Consider the following 19,855-nt stretch of genomic DNA (forward strand, 5'->3'; position numbering starts at 1 on the left):
CTATGCATTGGGGCAGGTGGCGTTCTCCTGGCATCCACCAAACCCAGATTAGTCCATCGGACTACCAGATGGTGAAGCGTGATTCATCAGTCCAGAGAACATGTTTCCACTGATCCAGAGTTCAATGGCATGAAGTTTACACCACTCCAGCTGACAGTTGGCATTGCGCATGGTGATCTTAGGCTTGTGTGCGGCTGCTCGGCCATGGAAACCCATTTCATGAAGCTCCCGACAAACAGTTATTGTGATGTTGCTTCTAGAGGCAGTTTGAAACACGAAAGTGAGCATTGCAACCGAGGACAGACTATTTTTACGCGCTACACACTGCAACACTTGGTGGTCCTGTTCTGTGAGCTTATGTGGTCTACCACTCGTGGCTGAGCCGTTGTTGCTCTTAGATGTTTCCACTTCACAATAACAGCACTTAAAGTTGACTGGGGAAGCTCTAGCAGGGCAGAAATGTGACGAACAGACTTGTTGGAAAGGTGGTATCCTATAACAGTACCACATTGAAAGTCACTGAGCTCTCCAGTAAGGCCATTATACTGCCCATGTTTGTCTATGGAGATTGCAAGGCTGGATGCTCGACCTAATGCACCCATCAGCAACAGATGTGGCTGAAATAGGCAAATCCAGTCATTTGAAGGGGTGTCCACATACTTTTGCATATTTTAGTGTATGCATTTGAGATCTTGAGATGTCGTAATTGAGGCTGTCCCTGCTGAAAAGCCTCTAGTTGAAGCCTAATTGATGTTCAGATGTGAATTGGTTAAAATCAGTAATGGGTTGCCATGGAGGCACATGTTTGATATAGCATGAAACAAAAGTCCTTTGGGATCAACTATGAATAACCAACATCGCTCGCTCTCAGCCTCTGTTACAATACCCCAGCAGCATCTCATTTGACAAACGGCTCTTGGTGGGGGAAAAACAAAAAAGGCGAAATACGCACATAATTGTGCTCTATTAAATTAAACATGTCGCATAAACTAACTCATCCTGCATGCGTCACTGTAGTATGCCCATTGATCTGCACGAGACAAACACCTGTTGCTGTTCACATGGAAAATCTGCAAAGGTGAATATAGTCATGCAATTACCTACACAGGATGCAACAGCTGATTCAGTGACCAATAGCCTATATTGCCAGTAAATGACTTACCCTGCGACAAGTCCAAGACTACCCAGCTCATCTAAGGAACACGCCTGTTCCTCCTGGACACCGGTTGGGTTAATAAAGATGTTTGGTTGTGCCGCAGCAGAGTCTACGCCAAAATGTGAGTCTTGTACGCTTCTGCTTCCGTAAGCAACACGCGTGTTTTGAGTGGGCGTCACGCACAGCGCGGAACATAAGGGTCCATTTGATTTCCGCTTTCCCCACGCGCCGGAGTTCGGCTATGGTTGACTGAGTTTGGCGCACATCTGCGCCCCTGACAAGACAAGCAAATGCATCAATTATGGCAATGCCTTTCCCCGCCCCTCGAAGTAATTGACTGCCGTTAGAGGCGAGAGGTTGAGAGGTTGGACTGCCGTTAGAGGCGAGAGCATACCGCTTTAACGTTCAATTATACAGCCTTCAGGTGCGCAACTTGTTTTGAACATTTAGTGGTGCATTGATTTGTTGGAATGACAACACGATGAGTAAAAACAAGACATCTTTATTAAATATACATAAAATTAAAAGCGTTCATAAGAGCATTCAGGCGCCCGGTTGCCTGGCATGTTTTCTCCCTTGTCTCAGCCGTGCCATGGCAGTGTGGACCTCTAGTTGGGTGATGACTTTCCTCCTGTTGAGCCGTGACAGGCGGGCGGCCTCGGAGCCGACCAGACGGACCAGCACCTCCGCGGGCAGGTAGACTCGTTCACCAATAAACGGTCCATGATGGGGATGCAGTCACCCTGTAATATATATATATATATATTTTAAAGCAGTCCTGCAAGATTCTGCTCCAAACCTAAATCTAACGAATCTAATAATTAGCTTGTTGATAACATTTCATCAGGTTAGTTACAGAGGTTGGATAGAATACCTACAGCAGGGTAGCGCTCCAGGAATAGGGTTGGCGAGCCCTGAGACATTAATTTACAAATAGGTTTAAGTAATGCCAAATGTGGCCCATTATTTCCAACCTCTCTCCGGATCTTGTAGATGAAGGTGGAGTAGGCCTTGTTTTTCCTCTTGTGCTCTCTGAAGGGTTTCTTCGTTGTTCTGCTAACAAATACCTTCATTGTGTTTTTCCTTTGGATAGTCTTATAATATGTTACACTTACAATGACCTTTTTTATAGGCCTATGACGCCCACTTTGGTGTTATGAAGATTGAATTCAGCCTTGGGCAATTTATCTATGGTGCGCACCTGTGCTGTTCACGCCTGGCTGGGTCACTTTTAGTTCCAGCATTTTGAAACGTTTGACACGTTAACCCACCTGACCAATCAGATAACCTATTTATCTTTATAAATAAAATGGTACTTCCTGGTCGGAAAATAATGAAAACCTTATCCAGAAAGTCTGGGGTTTGTTGTTAAGTCGAACCCACACACACTATTCCCCTTATTCTGCAAATAAATCATTTCCTAAAATAGACAACCCCATATGCCTTGAATACACCTTCTGCTCCGTGATATGGGTGACAGGGTGTAGCAGCTGGGCCCCTTCAGGGATCCAGCCATTAGGACCCTGCTCTGGTACATTACACATTGCATTACTGTTTCCTCATTGCATTTTCCCAACTGGCCCTCAACAGATGAGGGAGGGACTTTGTGAGGAGATAAAGGGTATTACTGGCCATTAGTGTCCTGTGGATTATCCTAATCCAGCCCTCGTGCTGTCAGAGTGGCTACAGTAGAGTGCTTCAGTGTGGTCCTGTCACTGTGTAGGCATGAAGATGGAATCCCATGGACAGTGTGTTCTGTTGGCCCTCCTGCTTGTGTCTAACGGTATGTTTGTCTCTTCTTTGCCTTTGTCTTCCCTCATTATGTCCGTGTGTCTCTGGATGGTGAGCTTGATCAAAGCATGACCTCAGACTATAGGCTTTTCTAGAGTGGTGGGTTGAATGGTTGTACAGCTTTACTACACACTGTCTAATGTTTTCACTATCGGTTGATTGGTGTTGGATTGAATACTGAAGGAAACATATTGGTGTTGGATTGAATACTGAAGGAAACATATTGGTGTTGGATTGAATACTGAAGGAAACATATTGGTGTTGGATTGAATACTGAAGGAAACATATTGGTGTTGGATTGAATACTGAAAGAAACATATTGGTGTTGGATTGAATACTGAAGGAAACATATTGGTGTTGGATTGAATACTGAAGGAAACATATTGGTGTTGGATTGAATACTGAAGGAAACATATTGGTGTTGGATTGAATACTGAAGGAAACATAGATTGAATACTGAAGGAAACATATTGGTGTTGGATTGAATACTGAAGGAAACATATTGGTGTTGGATTGAATACTGAAAGAAACATATTGGTGTTGGATTGAATACTGAAGGAAACATATTGGTGTTGGATTGAATACTGAAGGAAACATATTGGTGTTGGATTGAATACTGAAGGAAACATATTGGTGTTGGATTGAATACTGAAGGAAACATATTGGTGTTGGATTGAATACTGAAGGAAACATATTGGTGTTGGATTGAATACTGAAGGAAACATATTGGTGTTGGATTGAATACTGAAGGAAACATATTGGTGTTGGATTGAATACTGAAAGAAACATATTGGTGTTGGATTGAATACTGAAGGAAACATATTGGTGTTGGATTGAATACTGAAAGAAACATATTGGTGTTGGATTGAATACTGAAGGAAACATATTGGTGTTGGATTGAATACTGATTGGGCTCCCGAGTGACGCAGCAGTTTTAAGACACTGCATCTAGAGGCCTCACTACAGACCCTGGTTTGATTCCAGGCTGCATCACAACCAGCTGTGATTGGGAGTCCATTAGGGCAGCTCACAATTGGCCCAGCGTCGCCCAGGTTAGGGTTTGACCGTCATTGAAAATAATTATTTGTTCTTAACTGACTTGCCTAGTTAAATAAAACATAAATAAAACAATTGGTATTGGATTGAATACTGAAAGAAAGAAATGTGTTTTTTTTTTTTTTTTTTAGGTATTTTTGTTATAAATAGGTTAATTGTTGTAGTTTTACTGTGGCAGTTGTGTGTCTGGTTTCCCAATTTTCAAATCCCTCACCAGACGACATGCTTCTCTAAATAATATGCAGATTATTTGTGGTCTAATAGTCAGACTGTGGAATGGACAGACTGTCCATGTTTAGAATATGAGAGACTTGTTTTGGTTGGAAAGTGTTTCTGTCTTTAACATCTAATGTTCTGTCTCTGTGCTGCGCTGGGGTCTGTCTCAACAGTTCTAATCCGTGTACACGCCCAGGAGGTAGGTGGAATCAAATCTAGTGATTGATCATCAAACATATTGATAATGTAATGTGTGTGTGAATTGACTGATGTCCTCCAACCTAAGGCAGAGGTCTTCTCCAGCTCCTGTTCTGCAGAGCCTCTGGATGGCCCTGCTTTACTTCACACCCAGCTGCAAGTAGTTCTCCAGGAGCTGAGTTGAAGAACCCTGCCCTGGCCTGAGAGACTCATGTTCCATCTCTCCCTCTCTGTGTTTCAGGGGGAGGAGGTGACTGAGACATGGACAGGACGAGCCTGTAAGTGTGACTGTGAGGGGGCAGAATCACCAACCCAGTTCACTTCCCTCTCCCCCACCCCACCACGTGTCATGGAGTGCATGCCAGGTAAAGACCAAGCCTTCTGTCTGTCTCTGTCTCTGTCTCTGTCTGTCTCTCTCTGTCTGTCTCTCTCTGTCTGTCTCTCTCTGTCTGTCTCTCTCTGTCTGTCTGTCTCTGTCTGTCTCTGTCTCTGTCTATGTCTATGTGTGTCTATGTCTCTGTCTGTCTCTGTCTGTCTCTGTCTGTCTCTGTCTGTCTCTGTCTGTCTCTGTCTATGTGTGTCTCTGTCTCTCTCTGTCTCTGTCTCTGTCTGTCTCTGTCTGTCTCTGTCTGTGTGTCTCTGTCTCTCTCTGTCTCTGTCTATGTGTGTCTCTGTCTCTCTCTGTCTCTGTCTCTCTCTCTGTCTATGTGTGTCTCTGTCTCTCTCTCTCTGTCTCTGTTTCTGGCTATCTCTCTCTTTGTCTCTCTTTGTCTCTCTTTGTCTCTCTCTCTTTGTCTCTCTTTGTCTCTCTTTGTCTCTCTTTGTCTCTCTTTGTCTCTCTTTGTCTCTCTCTCTCTCTCTCTCTCTCTCTCTCTCTCTCTCTCTCTGTGTCTCTATCTATATCTCTGTCTATCTCTCTTTCTCTCTCTCTTTCTCTCTATGTCTCTCTCAATTCAAGTCAATTCAAGGGCATTATTGGCATGGGAAACATATGTTAACATTGCCAAAGCAAGTGAAGTAGATAATATACAAAAGTGAAATAAACAATCAAAATTAACATTACACTCACAAAAGTTCCAAAAGAATAAAGACCTTTCAAATGTCATATTATGTTTATATACAGAGTTGTAATGATGTGCACATGGTTAAAGTACAAAAGGGAAAATAATCATCATAAATATGGGTTGTATTTACAATGCTGTTTGTTCTTCACTGGTTGACCTTTCTTGTGGCAACAGGTCACAAATCTTGCTGCTGTGATGTCACACTGTGGTATTTCACCCAGTAGATTTGAGAGTTTATCAAAATCGGATTTGTTTTCAAATTATTTTTGGATCTGTGTAATCTCAGGGAAATATGTGTCTCTAAAATGGTAATAGATTTGGCAGGAGGTTAGGAAGTGCAGCTCAGTTTCCACCTCATTTTGTGGGCAGTGAGCACATAGCCTGTCTTCTCTTGAGAGCCAGGTCTGCCTATGCCAGCCTTTCTCAATAGCAAGGCTATGCTCACTGAGTCTGTACATAGTCAAAGCTTTCCTTAAGTTTGGGTCAGTCACATTGGTGAGGTATACTGCCACTGTGTACTCTCTGTTTAGGGCCAAATACCATTCTAGTTTGCTCTGGTTTTATGTTAATTACTTGACACATTGAAAATAATTATCTTCTTGTTTTCTCATGATTTGGTTGGGTCTAATTGTGTTGCTGTCCTGGGGCTCTGTGGGGTGTGTTTGTGTTTGTGAACAGAGCCCCAGGACCAGCTTGCTTAGGGAACTCTCCTTCAGGTTAATCTCTGTAGGTGATGGATTTGTTATGGAAGGTTTGGGAATCACTTCCTTTTAGGTGGTTGTAGAATTTAACGTCTCTTTTCTGGATTTTGATAAATAGCTTGTATCGGCCTAATTCTGCTCTCTCTCTGTCTTTCTCTCTGTCTATGTCTCTCTTTCTCTGTCTCTCTCTCTGTCTACCTGTCTCCCCTCTCTCTCTCTTTTTCCCTGTCTGTCTGTCTCTCTTTTTCCCCCTGTCTCTCTCTCTGTGTCTCTCTCTCTGTCTCTTTTTCCCCTGTCTCCCTCTCTCTGTCTCTCTTTCGCTGTCTCTCTCTCTGTCTACCTGTCTCCTCTCCTCTCTCTTTCTCTCTGTCTCTGTCTATCTCTGTCTCTCTTTGTCCCCTGTCTCCCTCTCTCTCTCTCTCTCTCACTGTCTCTCTCTCACTGCCTCTCTCTCTCTCTCCTGTCTCTCTCTCTCCTGCCTCTCTATCTCTCTCTCTCTGTCTCCTCTGCCTCTCTCTCTCCTGCCTCTCTGTCTCTGTTGTTCTGTCTGCTCTGTCTCTGTCTCAGTCTATCTGGTTGTTTAGTAGCTAGGTGCTACATGTAGCTGTCTCTGTCTCAGTCTATCTGGTTGTTTAGTAGCTAGGTGCTACATGTAGCTGTCTCTGTCTCAGTCTATCTGGTTGTTTAGTAGCTAGGTGCTACATGTAGCTGTCTCTGTCTCAGTCTATCTGGTTGTTTAGTAGCTAGGTGCTACATGTAGCTGTCTCTGTCTCAGTCTATCTGGTTGTTTAGTAGCTAGGTGCTACATGTAGCTGTCTCTGTCTCAGTCTATCTGGTTGTTTAGTAGCTAGGTGCTACATGTAGCTGTCTCTGTCTCAGTCTATCTGGTTGTTTAGTAGCTAGGTGCTACATGTAGCTGTCTCTGTCTCAGTCTATCTGGTTGTTTAGTAGCTAGGTGCTACATGTAGCTGTCTCTGTCTCAGTCTATCTGGTTGTTTAGTAGCTAGGTGCTACATGTAGCTGTCTCTGTCTCAGTCTATCTGGTTGTTTAGTAGCTAGGTGCTACATGTAGCTGTCTCTGTCTCAGTCTATCTGGTTGTTTAGTAGCTAGGTGCTACATGTAGCTGTCTCTGTCTCTGTCTCTGTCTCAGTCTATCTGGTTGTTTAGTAGCTAGGTGCTACATGTAGCTGTCTCTGGTCTATGATCTCATGATCTGTATGTAGTCGTCAGTACTTTAGGCACGGTAAGCTGGGTGTGCATCATACATCAATGGTTATAGACTGGAACCATTCTACAGAAGACTTGCAGACATCCAATCACAGTTGGATGTAGAAGTATCAACTAAATGAACATCATATCGGTATGTTGAGTTACCATAGTTACCATAGGTCTACTGTATGTATTCAATTGGAATGGATCAATATTGTTTTTAATTTAATTTGATTGGAAGCTGAGATCTTTGTAGGGGCTGAGAGGTGTGTGTGTGTGTGTGTGTGTGTGTGTGTGTGTGTGTGTGTGTGTGTGTGTGTGTGTGTGTGTGTGTGTGTGTGTGTGTGTGTGTGTGTGTGTGTGTGTGTGTGTGTGTGTGTGTGTGTGTGTGTGTGACTATGAGCTGGAACCTGAACAAGTCTGTGCCTGCAGTCAGGTGGAATGTCATTAATCAGCAGATGGAGCCTCCTTGCCCCACTTCACACAGGCTGTGATCACATGACAGACAGACAGACAGACAGACAGACAGACAGACAGACAGACAGACAGACAGACAGACAGACAGACAGACAGACAGACAGACAGACAGACAGACAGACAGACAGACAGACAGACAGACAGACAGACAGACAGACAGACAGACAGTACTGTGCAGTATGCTAGCAGGATTATCCCTTTACTAGAACAGGGTTGTGATGCACAGATTACTAGGACCAAAATAGGACGTCTGTCCTTCTCACACTTATAAAAAGGAAAGGTGTTGATTGGGTGATCAGATCCTCCTCTATCTTCCTGTTCAAACAGCAGAGTGGATAGGAGAGGCTGGGCTGCATCCCAAATGAATCCCTATTCCCTCCAATACACTTCTTTGGAGCAGATTATTATGGGCCATAGGGACGCATCCTGATACTGGTTCCAAAGAGTCAAACAGCAGGCTACTACTATACTATTACTACTACTACTACTACTACTACTACTACTATTCATATTATTATTACTACTACTACTACTACTCTTAGTTTTATTACTACTACCACTATACTATTACTACTATACTACTACTACCACTACTACTATTGGTATTATTACTACTACTACTACTATACTATTACTACTATATTACTATTAGTATTATTACTACTACTATTAGTATTGTTATTACTACTACTGCTATACTATTACTACTATACTATTACTACTATACTACTACTATTATTATTATTACTACTACTACTACTACTACCACTACTATTATTATTACTACTACTACTACTACTATTAGTATTATTACTACTACCACTATACTACTACTACTATACTAATACTACTACTATTAGTATTATTACTACTACCACTATACTACTACTACTACTACTACTACTACTATACTACTACTACTACTACTATTAGTATTATTACTACTACTATACTATTACTACTATACTACTACTACTACTATTATTAGTATTATTACTACTACTATTAGTATTATTACTATGACTACTACTACTACTATTAGTATTATTACTACTACGACTACTACTGCTATTAGTATTATTACTACTACTGCTACTGCTATTAGTATTATTACTACTACTACTACTGCTATTAGTATTATTACTACTATACTACTACTATTAGTATTATTACTACTACTATTAGTATTATTACTACTACTACTACTACTATACGATTACTACTATACTACTACTATTAGTATTATTACTACTATACTACTACTATTAGTATTATTACTACTATACTACTGCTATTAGTATTATTACTACTATTCTACTACTACTACTACTATTCATATTATTACTACTACTACTACTACTACGATTAGTTTCATTACTACTACCACTATACTATTACTACTATACTACTACTATTAGTATTATTACTACTACTATTAGTATTATTACTACTACTACTACTATACTATTATTACTACTACTACTACTATACTATTACTACTATACTACTACTATTAGTATTATTACTACTATACTACTACTATTAGTATTATTAATACTATACTACTACTATTAGTATTACTACTACTATACTACTACTACTACTACTACTATTAGTTTTATTACTACTACCACTATACTATTACTACTATACTACTACTACTACTACTATTAGTATTATTACTAGTACTACTACTATACTATTACTACTATATTACTATTAGTATTATTACTACTGCTATTAGTATTGTTATTACTACTACTGCTATACTATTACTACTATACTACGACTACTATTACTACTATACTACTACTATTATTATTATTACTACTACTACTACCACTACTATTATTATTACTACTACTACTACTACTACTACTACTATTATTACTACTACCACTATACTACTACTACTATACTAATACTACTACTATTAGTATTATTACTACTACCACTACTACTATTACTATTATTACTACTACCACTATACTATTACTACTATACTATACTATTACTACTATTACTATTACTACTACTACTATTACTATTATTACTACTACTACTACTATTACTATTAGTATTATTACTACTACTATTAGTATTATTACTACTACTATTAGTATTATTACTACGACTACTACTGCTATTAGTATTATTACTACTACTACTACTGCTGTTAGTATTATTACTACTACTACTACTGCTATTAGTATTATTACTACTACCACCATACTACTACTACTACTACTATACTATTACTACTACTACTACTACTATTAGTATTATTACTACTACCACTATACTACTACTGCTACTATACTATTACTACTATACTACTACTACTATTAGTATTACTACTACTATACTATTACTACTACTAATATACTACTACTACTATTAGTATTACTACTACTACTTCTACTACTATACTACTGCTACTACTACTATACTACTGCTACTACTACTATACTACTTCTACTACTATTATACTACTAGTACTACTACTATTATACTACTACTACTATTATTACTATTACTACTACTACTAAACTACTTCAACTACTATTATTCTACTACTACTATTAGTATTATTACTATTATTAGTATTACTACTACTACTAAACTACTTCTACTACTATTATACTACTATACTACTACTATTCATACTATTACTACTACTACTATATACTACTACTACTACTACTATTATACTACTACTACTACTATTTTCTGTACAGCACTTTGAGATATCAGCTGATGTACGAAGGGCTATATAAATAAATTTGATTTGATTACTACTACTACTATTATACTACTATACTACTTCTACTACTATTATACTACTATTCTACTACTATTCATACTATTACTACTACTATTATACTACTACTACTACTACTATTCATACTATTACTACTACTATTATACTACTACTACTACTACTATTATACTACTACTACTACTACTACTATTCATACTATTACTACTACTATTATACTACTACTACTACTATTCATACTATTACTACTACTATTATACTACTACTACTACTATTCATACTATTGCTACTACTATTATACTACTACTACTACTATTCATACTATTACTACTACTATTATACTACTACTACTACTATTCATACTATTACTATTACTACTACTATTATACTACTACTACTATTCATATTATTACTAGTACTACTATTATACTACTACTACTATTCATACTATTATACTACTAACAGGTGGTTCTATTTGGCCCCTCATTGTTGGACATAAAAGACTGTAACAGCAGGAAATCAGCTCCAGGTGATTTTAATGGAAGAAATGTGTTCCGTAGTTCCTCCGCATAATAGAGAGACGTGATTGTATACTGATGTAAGCAAGCTTTGAAATGATTGTTTCATGCAAACAAAATACTCTACCTGTTTAGGCTTCTTGCAGTCAATTTGCAGTCTAAAAATGATTTGCAGTTGTGTCCCCCCCCCCCTCTGTTAGGATGTGGCAGCCAACCATCTGCTGTGCTCTTCTACTAATGGATGTTTGTTTATCTAATAGATGTTTATCTGGATGTTTATCTAATGGATGTTTATCTAATGGATGTTTATCTAATGGATGTTTATCTAATGGATGTTTATCTAATGGATGTTTATCTAATGGATGTTTATCTGGATGTTTATCTAATGGATGTTTATCTAATGGATGTTTATCTAATGGATGTTTATCTAATGGATGTTTATCTAATGGATGTTTATCTGGATGTTTATCTAATGGATGTTTATCTAATGGATGTTTATCTAATGGATGTTTATCTAATGGATGTTTATCTAATCAAATCAAATCAAATCATGTTTATTTAATGGCCCTTTATTTAGCTGATATCTCAAAGATGTTTACAGAAACCCAGCCTAAAACCCCAAACAGTTTATCTAATGGAGGTGTAAAAGCATGGTGGCTAGGAAAAGATGTTTAGAAAGGCCAAAACCTAAGGAAGAAACCTAGAGATGTTTATCTAATGGAGTTTATCGGGTAGATGATTATAACAGAACATGACCAAGATGTTCAAATGTTCTAAATGACCAGATGTCAAATAATAATAAGGCAGAACAGTTGAAATGGAGCAGGATGTCAGGTGGACTGGGACAGCAAGGAGCCATCATCAGGAGTCCTGGGGCACGGTCCTATGGGCTCAGGTCCTCGAGAGAGAGTTTATCTAAAGAGAGAATTAAGAGAGTTTATGTGGGGTTAGTCCTCTAATGGCTGTTTATCTAATGGATGTTTATAACAGAACTGGCCAAGATGTTCAAATGTTTAAATGATCATGGTTGAATAATAGTAAGGCAGAACAGTTAAACTGGAGCAGGAGCATGGATGGACTGGGTTTATCTAATGGAGTTTCATGTCTAATGGAGTCCTGGGACATGGTCTAATGGATGTTTATCTAATGGATGTTTATCTGGATGTTTATCTAATAGATGTTTATCTAATAGATGTTTATCTAATAGATGTTTATCTAATGGATGTTTATCTAATGGATGTTTATCTAATGGATGTTTATCTAATAGATGTTTATCTAATAGATGTTTATCTAATGGATGTTTATCTAATAGATGTTTATCTAATAGATGTTTATCTAATGGATGTTTATCTGGATGTTTATCTAATGGATGTTTATCTAATGGATGTTTATCTAATAGATGTTTATCTAATGGATGTTTATCTAATAGATGTTTATCTAATAGATGTTTATCTAATAGATGTTTATCTAATGGATGTTTATCTAATGGATGTTTATCTAATAGATGTTTATCTGGATGTTTATCTGGATGTTTATCTAATAGATGTTTATCTGGATGTTTATCTAATGGATGTCTAATAGATGTTTATCTAATGGATGTTTATCTAATGGATGTCTAATAGATGTTTATCTAATGGATGTTTATCTAATAGATGTTTATCTGGATGTTTATCTAATAGATGTTTATCTAATGGATGTTTATCTAATGGATGTTTATCTAATAGATGTTTATCTAATGGATGTTTATCTAATAGATGTTTATCTGGATGTTTATCTAATAGATGTTTATCTAATGGATGTTTATCTAATAGATGTTTATCTAATGGATGTTTATCTAATGGATGTTTATCTGGATGTTTATCTAATAGATGTTTATCTAATGGATGTTTATCTAATGGATGTTTATCTAATGGATGTTTATCTAATGGATGTTTATCTAATAGATGTTTATCTAATAGATGTTTATCTAATAGATGTTTATCTAATGGATGTTTATCTAATGGATGTTTATCTAATGGATGTTTATCTAATGGATGTTTATCTAATAGATGTTTATCTAATGGATGTTTATCTAATGGATGTTTATCTAATGGATGTTTATCTAATGGATGTTTATCTAATGGATGTTTATCTAATAGATGTTTATCTAATAGATGTTTATCTAATAGATGTTTATCTAATGGATGTTTATCTGGATGTTTATCTAATGGATGTTTATCTAATAGATTTTTATCTAATAGATGTTTATCTAATGGATGTTTATCTAATGGATGTTTATCTAATGGATGTTTATCTAATGGATGTTTATCTAATGGATGTTTATCTAATGGATGTTTATCTAATGGATGTTTATCTAATGGATGTTTATCTAATGGATGTTTATCTAGATGTTTATCTAATAGATGTTTATCTAATGGATGTTTATCTTCAATGTGGAGAATTAAAACAGAAGGATTTAGTATTGGAGATATATGAGTCCAAAATGGCATCCTATTCCCTACATAGTGTACTACTTTTGGATGGAGCAGGAAATCAGGGACTCAGAGGGGCTGGGTGGGTTGGAGGGAGAGGATTAATGTGGTGGTGGTTCGTTAGGCACAGGCTACCTCAGTGACCAGACGTGACCTTGTATGCTGGTGTTGTCTTTCATAACAACAAGCGGGTGTTTTTGCCCTTTGTTGAAGGCAGCAAAGCCCTTCAAATTCAGTTCAGAATACAGTGTTTCCTGTGTAGAGAAGTGTCTTCCATTGGGCTAGCCTATAGTGACGATGTGGTCTCTAACAACATACAGTACATGCAGATGTGTAGAGAAGTGTCTTCCATTGGGCTAGCCTATAGTGACGATGTGGTCTCTAACAGCATACAGTACATGCAGATGATACGTGTCCTAGGATCGGAGGACCTGTGACGATAACTACTAAATAATTAGCATCAGTGTGACGTCCATTGTTTGGCATCCAATGTTAACATTTGAACTACTTCCTTGTTGTCGACCATGATTTCCGTCTCTCACCTTGGCGTTCCTCCTCTCCAGAGTGTCCATACCACAAGCCCCTGGGTTTGGAGGCTGGATCAGTCAGACCAGACCAGATCAGCTGCTCCAACGAGGATCAGTACACTGGCTGGTTCTCCTCCTGGCTCCCCAGCAATGCCAGACTCAACAACCAGGGCTTTGGGTGAGTCCCCTGCCCCATCCTCTCCCTCAGGACCAACCCCTGGTAGGGCCTCTATCTCCGTCTCCCTGTAAAGGAGGACATTGGCTCAATCAGTAACCTCAGTGTTCCTTTGGGAAATGGCTCTTCTGACCTCATTGGTAAAATAATGGTCCCCCCCAGGTCATTGTTTTTGCCTAGGCTTTAGCTCAGCGGGCTAACATAGTTTCCCTGGCGGTTCCCCTCCAGGTCATTGTTTTTGCCTAGGCTTTAGCTCAGCGGGCTAACAGTTTCCCTGGCGGTTCCCCTCCAGGTCATTGTTTTTGCCTAGGCTTTAGCTCAGCGGGCTAACATAGTTTCCCTGGCGGTTCCCCTCCAGGTCATTGTTTCTGCCTAGGTTTTAGCACAGTGGGCTAACATAGTTTCCCTGGCGGTTCCCCTCCAGGTCATTGTTTTTGCCTAGTCTTTAGCTCAGCGGGCTAACATAGTTTCCCTGGCGGTTCCCCTCCAGGTGTGCTTGGCTGTCTAAGTTCCAGGACAACAGCCAGTGGTTGCAGATTGACCTGAAGGAGGTGATGGTGGTGTCTGGTATCCTGACCCAGGGGCGCTGTGACGCTGACGAATGGATCACCAAGTACAGCGTCCAGTACCGCACCGACCAGAATCTCAACTGGATCTACTACAAGGACCAGACGGGGAACAACAGGGTGGGTCCATCATACACCTTTTACATTTAGTCACCGAGAAGATGCTCTTATTCAGAGAGACTCACAGTCAATAGATACTGGAACAAAACTGTTTTACAATCATAACTTAGTTCATATACACACATCAATACATGGTTCATTATGACATCACAAGGGTTACACATGTAATAATGTCCATGGATGTTTTTCTAAAACGACTTGTTTTGTCGGAGGTCAGCTTTCACATCAATACATGGTTCATTATGACATCACAAGGGTTACACACGTAATAATGTCCATGGGTGTTTTTCTAAAACACTTGTTTTGTCGGAGTCAGCTTTCACATCAATACATGGGTCATTATGACATCACAAGGTTTACACACGTAATAATGTCCATGGGTGTTTTTCTAAAACGACTTGTTTTGTCGGAGGTCAGCATTCACATCAATACATGGTTCATTATGACATCACAAGGGTTACACACGTAATAATGTCCATGGATGTTTTTCTAAAACGACTTGTTTTGTCGGAGGTCAGCTTTCACATCAATACATGGTTCATTATGACATCACATGATCTACACATGTAATAAAATAATGTGGAAGACAGTCTTGGGATTTATACATACAGTATATCAAAATCAAGCCTTCTCATCAGATCCCATATTTTTTGGGTTCTGTAGCAGTTCCGTATAAGGAGTTGTAAAGTCTAGTCCTGCTCGGTGAGGCAGGACATCTGGCAGCAGGATTCTCCATCTGTGTTTACTACATGGTGGTCTGTGTCGTCTCTCCTCCTCACACTGCTCCGTTTCTCTCCTCAGGTGTTCTACGGGAACTCGGACCGCTCCTCCTCGGTTCAGAACCTCCTGCGTCCTCCCATGGTAACTCGCTACATCCGTTTGCTCCCTCTGGGCTGGCACACACGTATCGCCATCCGCATGGAGCTGCTGCTCTGCATGAGCAAGTGTACCTGATTCTGTCTGTCCTGACGACCAGGGTCACACTCAGCAGGGTACAACACCGTGGAACGTTCAGACAGAACATGTAATGAATAGAACTGACATGATTCTACATGACTAGAAGTCATATTGGTTCTACACAATATATTTCTATGTGACGGTCCTGTAATGATACACCATCCTGAACAGGCCCAAGGAGAGCCCTGGTCGTTCCCCTGGTCGTTCCCCTGGTCGTTCCCCTGGTCGTTCCCTATGCCAAGGTGGAATCTACTGCTCTGGAAACCCTAGTTTCCTTTCCTTTCCCAAACGGTTAAGTAATATCTCTCTCCCAGGGATGGGGTTTATATGTGTGAAAAGGTCCATTCTGTTTTCAGATTAGATGTGTTACAACAACAGTTTTATTTATGATATTTTTTTTACACTGAACATAAAGGGGTGGATGGCCAGGTGTTTCCACTTGGGTGAGGAAGAGTGGATAAATACACGCCTGTGAACTGACAAACACAGAGAAATTGGGGATGATTATGTGATGAGGAAAGCTCAGAGAAAGAGAAGACTACCAGTCCTGTGGTTAACTGGATGTTGTGTACTGTAATGTGCTGTACTGTACTGTGTTGTGTACTGTGCTGTAATGTACTGTGTTGTGTACTGTACTGTGCTGTGTTGTGTATGTAGTTTGTGACATCAGTGATGTAGAGGTATCGTTCATTGCTTGTTTTATTGTATTCATTTAAAGTTGACCAAAACCAGTTCCTGAAATAAAGACAAACTCTTGTACTCGTTTGTTTCGGAGTATCATTGAACAATATTCCTGTGTAATAGTCCTCTGATGTCCAGTTTACAATACACCTGGAGGAATCTCCACTTGTGATGTGTGAAAACCGTTTCCTGATCCCCAAAAAAACAATTCATGCCAGTTAACAGGGTAGATCCATGTGGTTTTAATGATTATTTACAGTCAGAGACCAAATATACACATATATAAATAATGCTGTTTATGTGTGATGTCATGCAAATTAAATCCTGTAGGTCAATTTTAAACAAACAAACAACCGGAAGTGATTTATAATTCAGGATCTGGATCATCTGGAATTTAGGATCATCTGGACTTTAGGATCATCTCAAACTGATGTGTTTTTCTGCCATTTTAATCCTGTGACGGCGTGAAGGATTGTTCACTTCAAACAACCACGAAACGGCAGTTAGGAATTATATAACAATGAGATAACAGAGACAGCAGTTAGGAATTATATAACAATGAGATAACAGAGACAGACAGCAGTTAGGAATTATATAACAATGAGATAACAGAGACATAAACATCAGTTAGGAATTATATAACAATGAGATAACAGAGACAAACATCAGTTAGGAATTATATAACAATGAGATAACAGAGACAGCAGTTAGGAATTATATAACAATGATATAACAGAGACATAAACATCAGTTAGGAATTATATAACAATGAGATAACAGAGATAGCAGTTAGGAATTATATAACAATGAGATAACAGAGACATAAACATCAGTTAGGAATTATATAACAATGAGATAACAGAGACAGCAGTTAGGAATTATATAACAATGAGATAACAGAGACAGCAGTTAGGAATTATATAACAATGAGATAACAGAGACAGCAGTTAGGAATTATATAACAATGAGATAACAGAGACAGAGACAGCAATTAGGAATTCTATATCAATGAGATAACAGAGACAGAGACAGCAGTTAGGAATTATATAACAATGAGATAACAGAGACATAAACATCACTTAGGAATTATATAACAATGAGATAACAGAGACATAAACATCACTTAGGAATTATATAACAATGGGATAACAGAGACATAAACATCACTTAGGAATTATATAACAATGAGATAACAGAGACATAAACATCACTTAGGAATTATATAACAATGAGATAACAGAGACATAAACATCAGTTAGGAATTATATAACAATGAGATAACAGAGACAGCAGTTAGGAATTATATAACAATGAGATAACAGAGACAGAGACAGCAGTTAGGAATTATATAACAATGAGATAACAGAGACAGAGACAGCAGTTAGGAATTATATAACAATGAGATAACAGAGACAGAGACAGCAGTTAGGAATTATATAACAATGAGATAACAGAGACAGAGACAGCAATTAGGAATTCTATATCAATGAGATAACAGAGACAGAGACAGCAGTTAGGAATTATATAACAATGAGATAACAGAGACATAAACAGACATAAACAGACATAAAAAGACATAAACAGACATAAACAGACATAAACAGAGACATAAAGAGAGACATAAAGAGACATAAACAGACATAAACAGACATAAACAGAGACATAAACAGAGACATAAACAGAGACATAAACAGACATAAACAGACATAAACAGAGACATAAACAGAGACATAAACAGACATAAACAGACATAAACAGAGACATAAACAGAGACATAAACAGAGACATAAACAGAGACATAAACAGACATAAACAGACATAAACAGAGACATAAACAGAGACATAAACAGAGACATAAACAGACATAAACAGAGACATAAACAGAGACATAAACAGAGACATAAACAGAGACATAAACAGAGACATAAACAGACATAAACAGACATAAACAGAGACATAAACAGAGACATAAACAGACATAAAGAGACAAACAGAGACATAAACAGAGACATAAACAGACATAAACAGACATAAAGAGACAAACAGAGACATAAACAGAGACATAAACAGAGACATAAACAGACATAAACAGACATAAACAGAGACATAAACAGAGACATAAAGAGACATAAACAGACATAAACAGACATAAACAGAGACATAAACAGAGACATAAAGAGACATAAAGAGACAAACAGAGACATAAACAGAGACATAAAGAGACAAACAGAGACATAAACAGACATAAAGAGACAAACAGAGACATAAACAGAGACATAAACAGACATAAACAGACATAAACAGAGACATAAAGAGACAAACAGAGACATAAACAGAGACATAAACAGAGACATAATAATATAATATAATAATATATGCCATTTAGCAGACGCTTTTATCCAAAGCGACTTACAGTCATGTGTGCATACATTCTACGTATGGGTGGTCCCGGGGATCGAACCCACTACCCTGGCGTTACAAGCGCCATGCTCTACCAACTGAGCTACAGAAGGACCACATAAACACAGACATAAACAGAGACATAAAGAGACAAACAGAGACATAAACAGAGACATAAACAGAGACATAAAGAGACATAAACAGAGACATAAAGAGACATAAACTGCAGGTGTAAATGATATAACAATGAGTTAACATAAAGAGACATATAGAGACATAAAGAGACATATAGAGACATAAAGAGACAAACTGAGACATAAACAGAGACATAAAGAGACATACAGAGACATACAGAGACATAAAAAGACATAAACAGAGACATAAACAGACATAGAGAGACATAAACAGAGACATAAACAGAGACATAAACAGAGACATAAACAGAGACATAAACAGAGACATAAACAGAGACAAACTGAGACATAAACAGAGACATAAACAGAGACAAACTGAGACATAAACAGACACATAAACAGAGACATAAACAGAGACATAAACAGAGACATAAACAGACATAAACAGAGACATAAACAGAGACATAAAGAGACATAAACAGACATAAAGAGACATAAACAGAGACATAAAGAGACATAAACAGAGACATAAACAGACATAAAGAGACATAAAGAGACATAAACAGAGACATAAAGAGACATAAAAAGAGACATAAACAGAGACATAAAGAGACAAACTGAGACATAAAGAGACAAACTGAGACATAAACAGAGACAT

General features: G+C 38.2%; 1 protein-coding gene and 1 long non-coding RNA gene across 2 annotated transcripts; one reads left to right on the plus strand and one right to left on the minus strand.

The window, feature by feature from the left end:
• Positions 1-1,642: 1,642 nt before the first annotated feature.
• LOC124018959 lies at positions 1,643-2,267 on the minus strand. Its single transcript, XR_006835713.1, has 2 exons — positions 2,131-2,267; positions 1,643-1,899 (listed from the first exon to the last, which is right to left on the minus strand). It is a non-coding gene; the product is annotated as an uncharacterized LOC124018959 (long non-coding RNA).
• A 513-nt stretch (positions 2,268-2,780) lies between these two features.
• LOC124018985 (retinoschisin-like) lies at positions 2,781-16,741 on the plus strand. Its single transcript, XM_046334311.1, has 6 exons — positions 2,781-2,939; positions 4,393-4,418; positions 4,659-4,782; positions 14,201-14,342; positions 14,830-15,025; positions 15,827-16,741. Exons 1-6 carry the CDS (start codon positions 2,882-2,884, stop codon positions 15,977-15,979), a joined length of 699 nt encoding a protein of 232 aa, XP_046190267.1. The 5' UTR covers positions 2,781-2,881; the 3' UTR covers positions 15,980-16,741.
• Positions 16,742-19,855: the final 3,114 nt, after the last annotated feature.

Source organism: Oncorhynchus gorbuscha, unplaced genomic scaffold, assembly GCF_021184085.1.
Source record: "Oncorhynchus gorbuscha isolate QuinsamMale2020 ecotype Even-year unplaced genomic scaffold, OgorEven_v1.0 Un_scaffold_592, whole genome shotgun sequence".
Taxonomy (NCBI): Eukaryota; Metazoa; Chordata; class Actinopteri; order Salmoniformes; family Salmonidae; genus Oncorhynchus; species Oncorhynchus gorbuscha.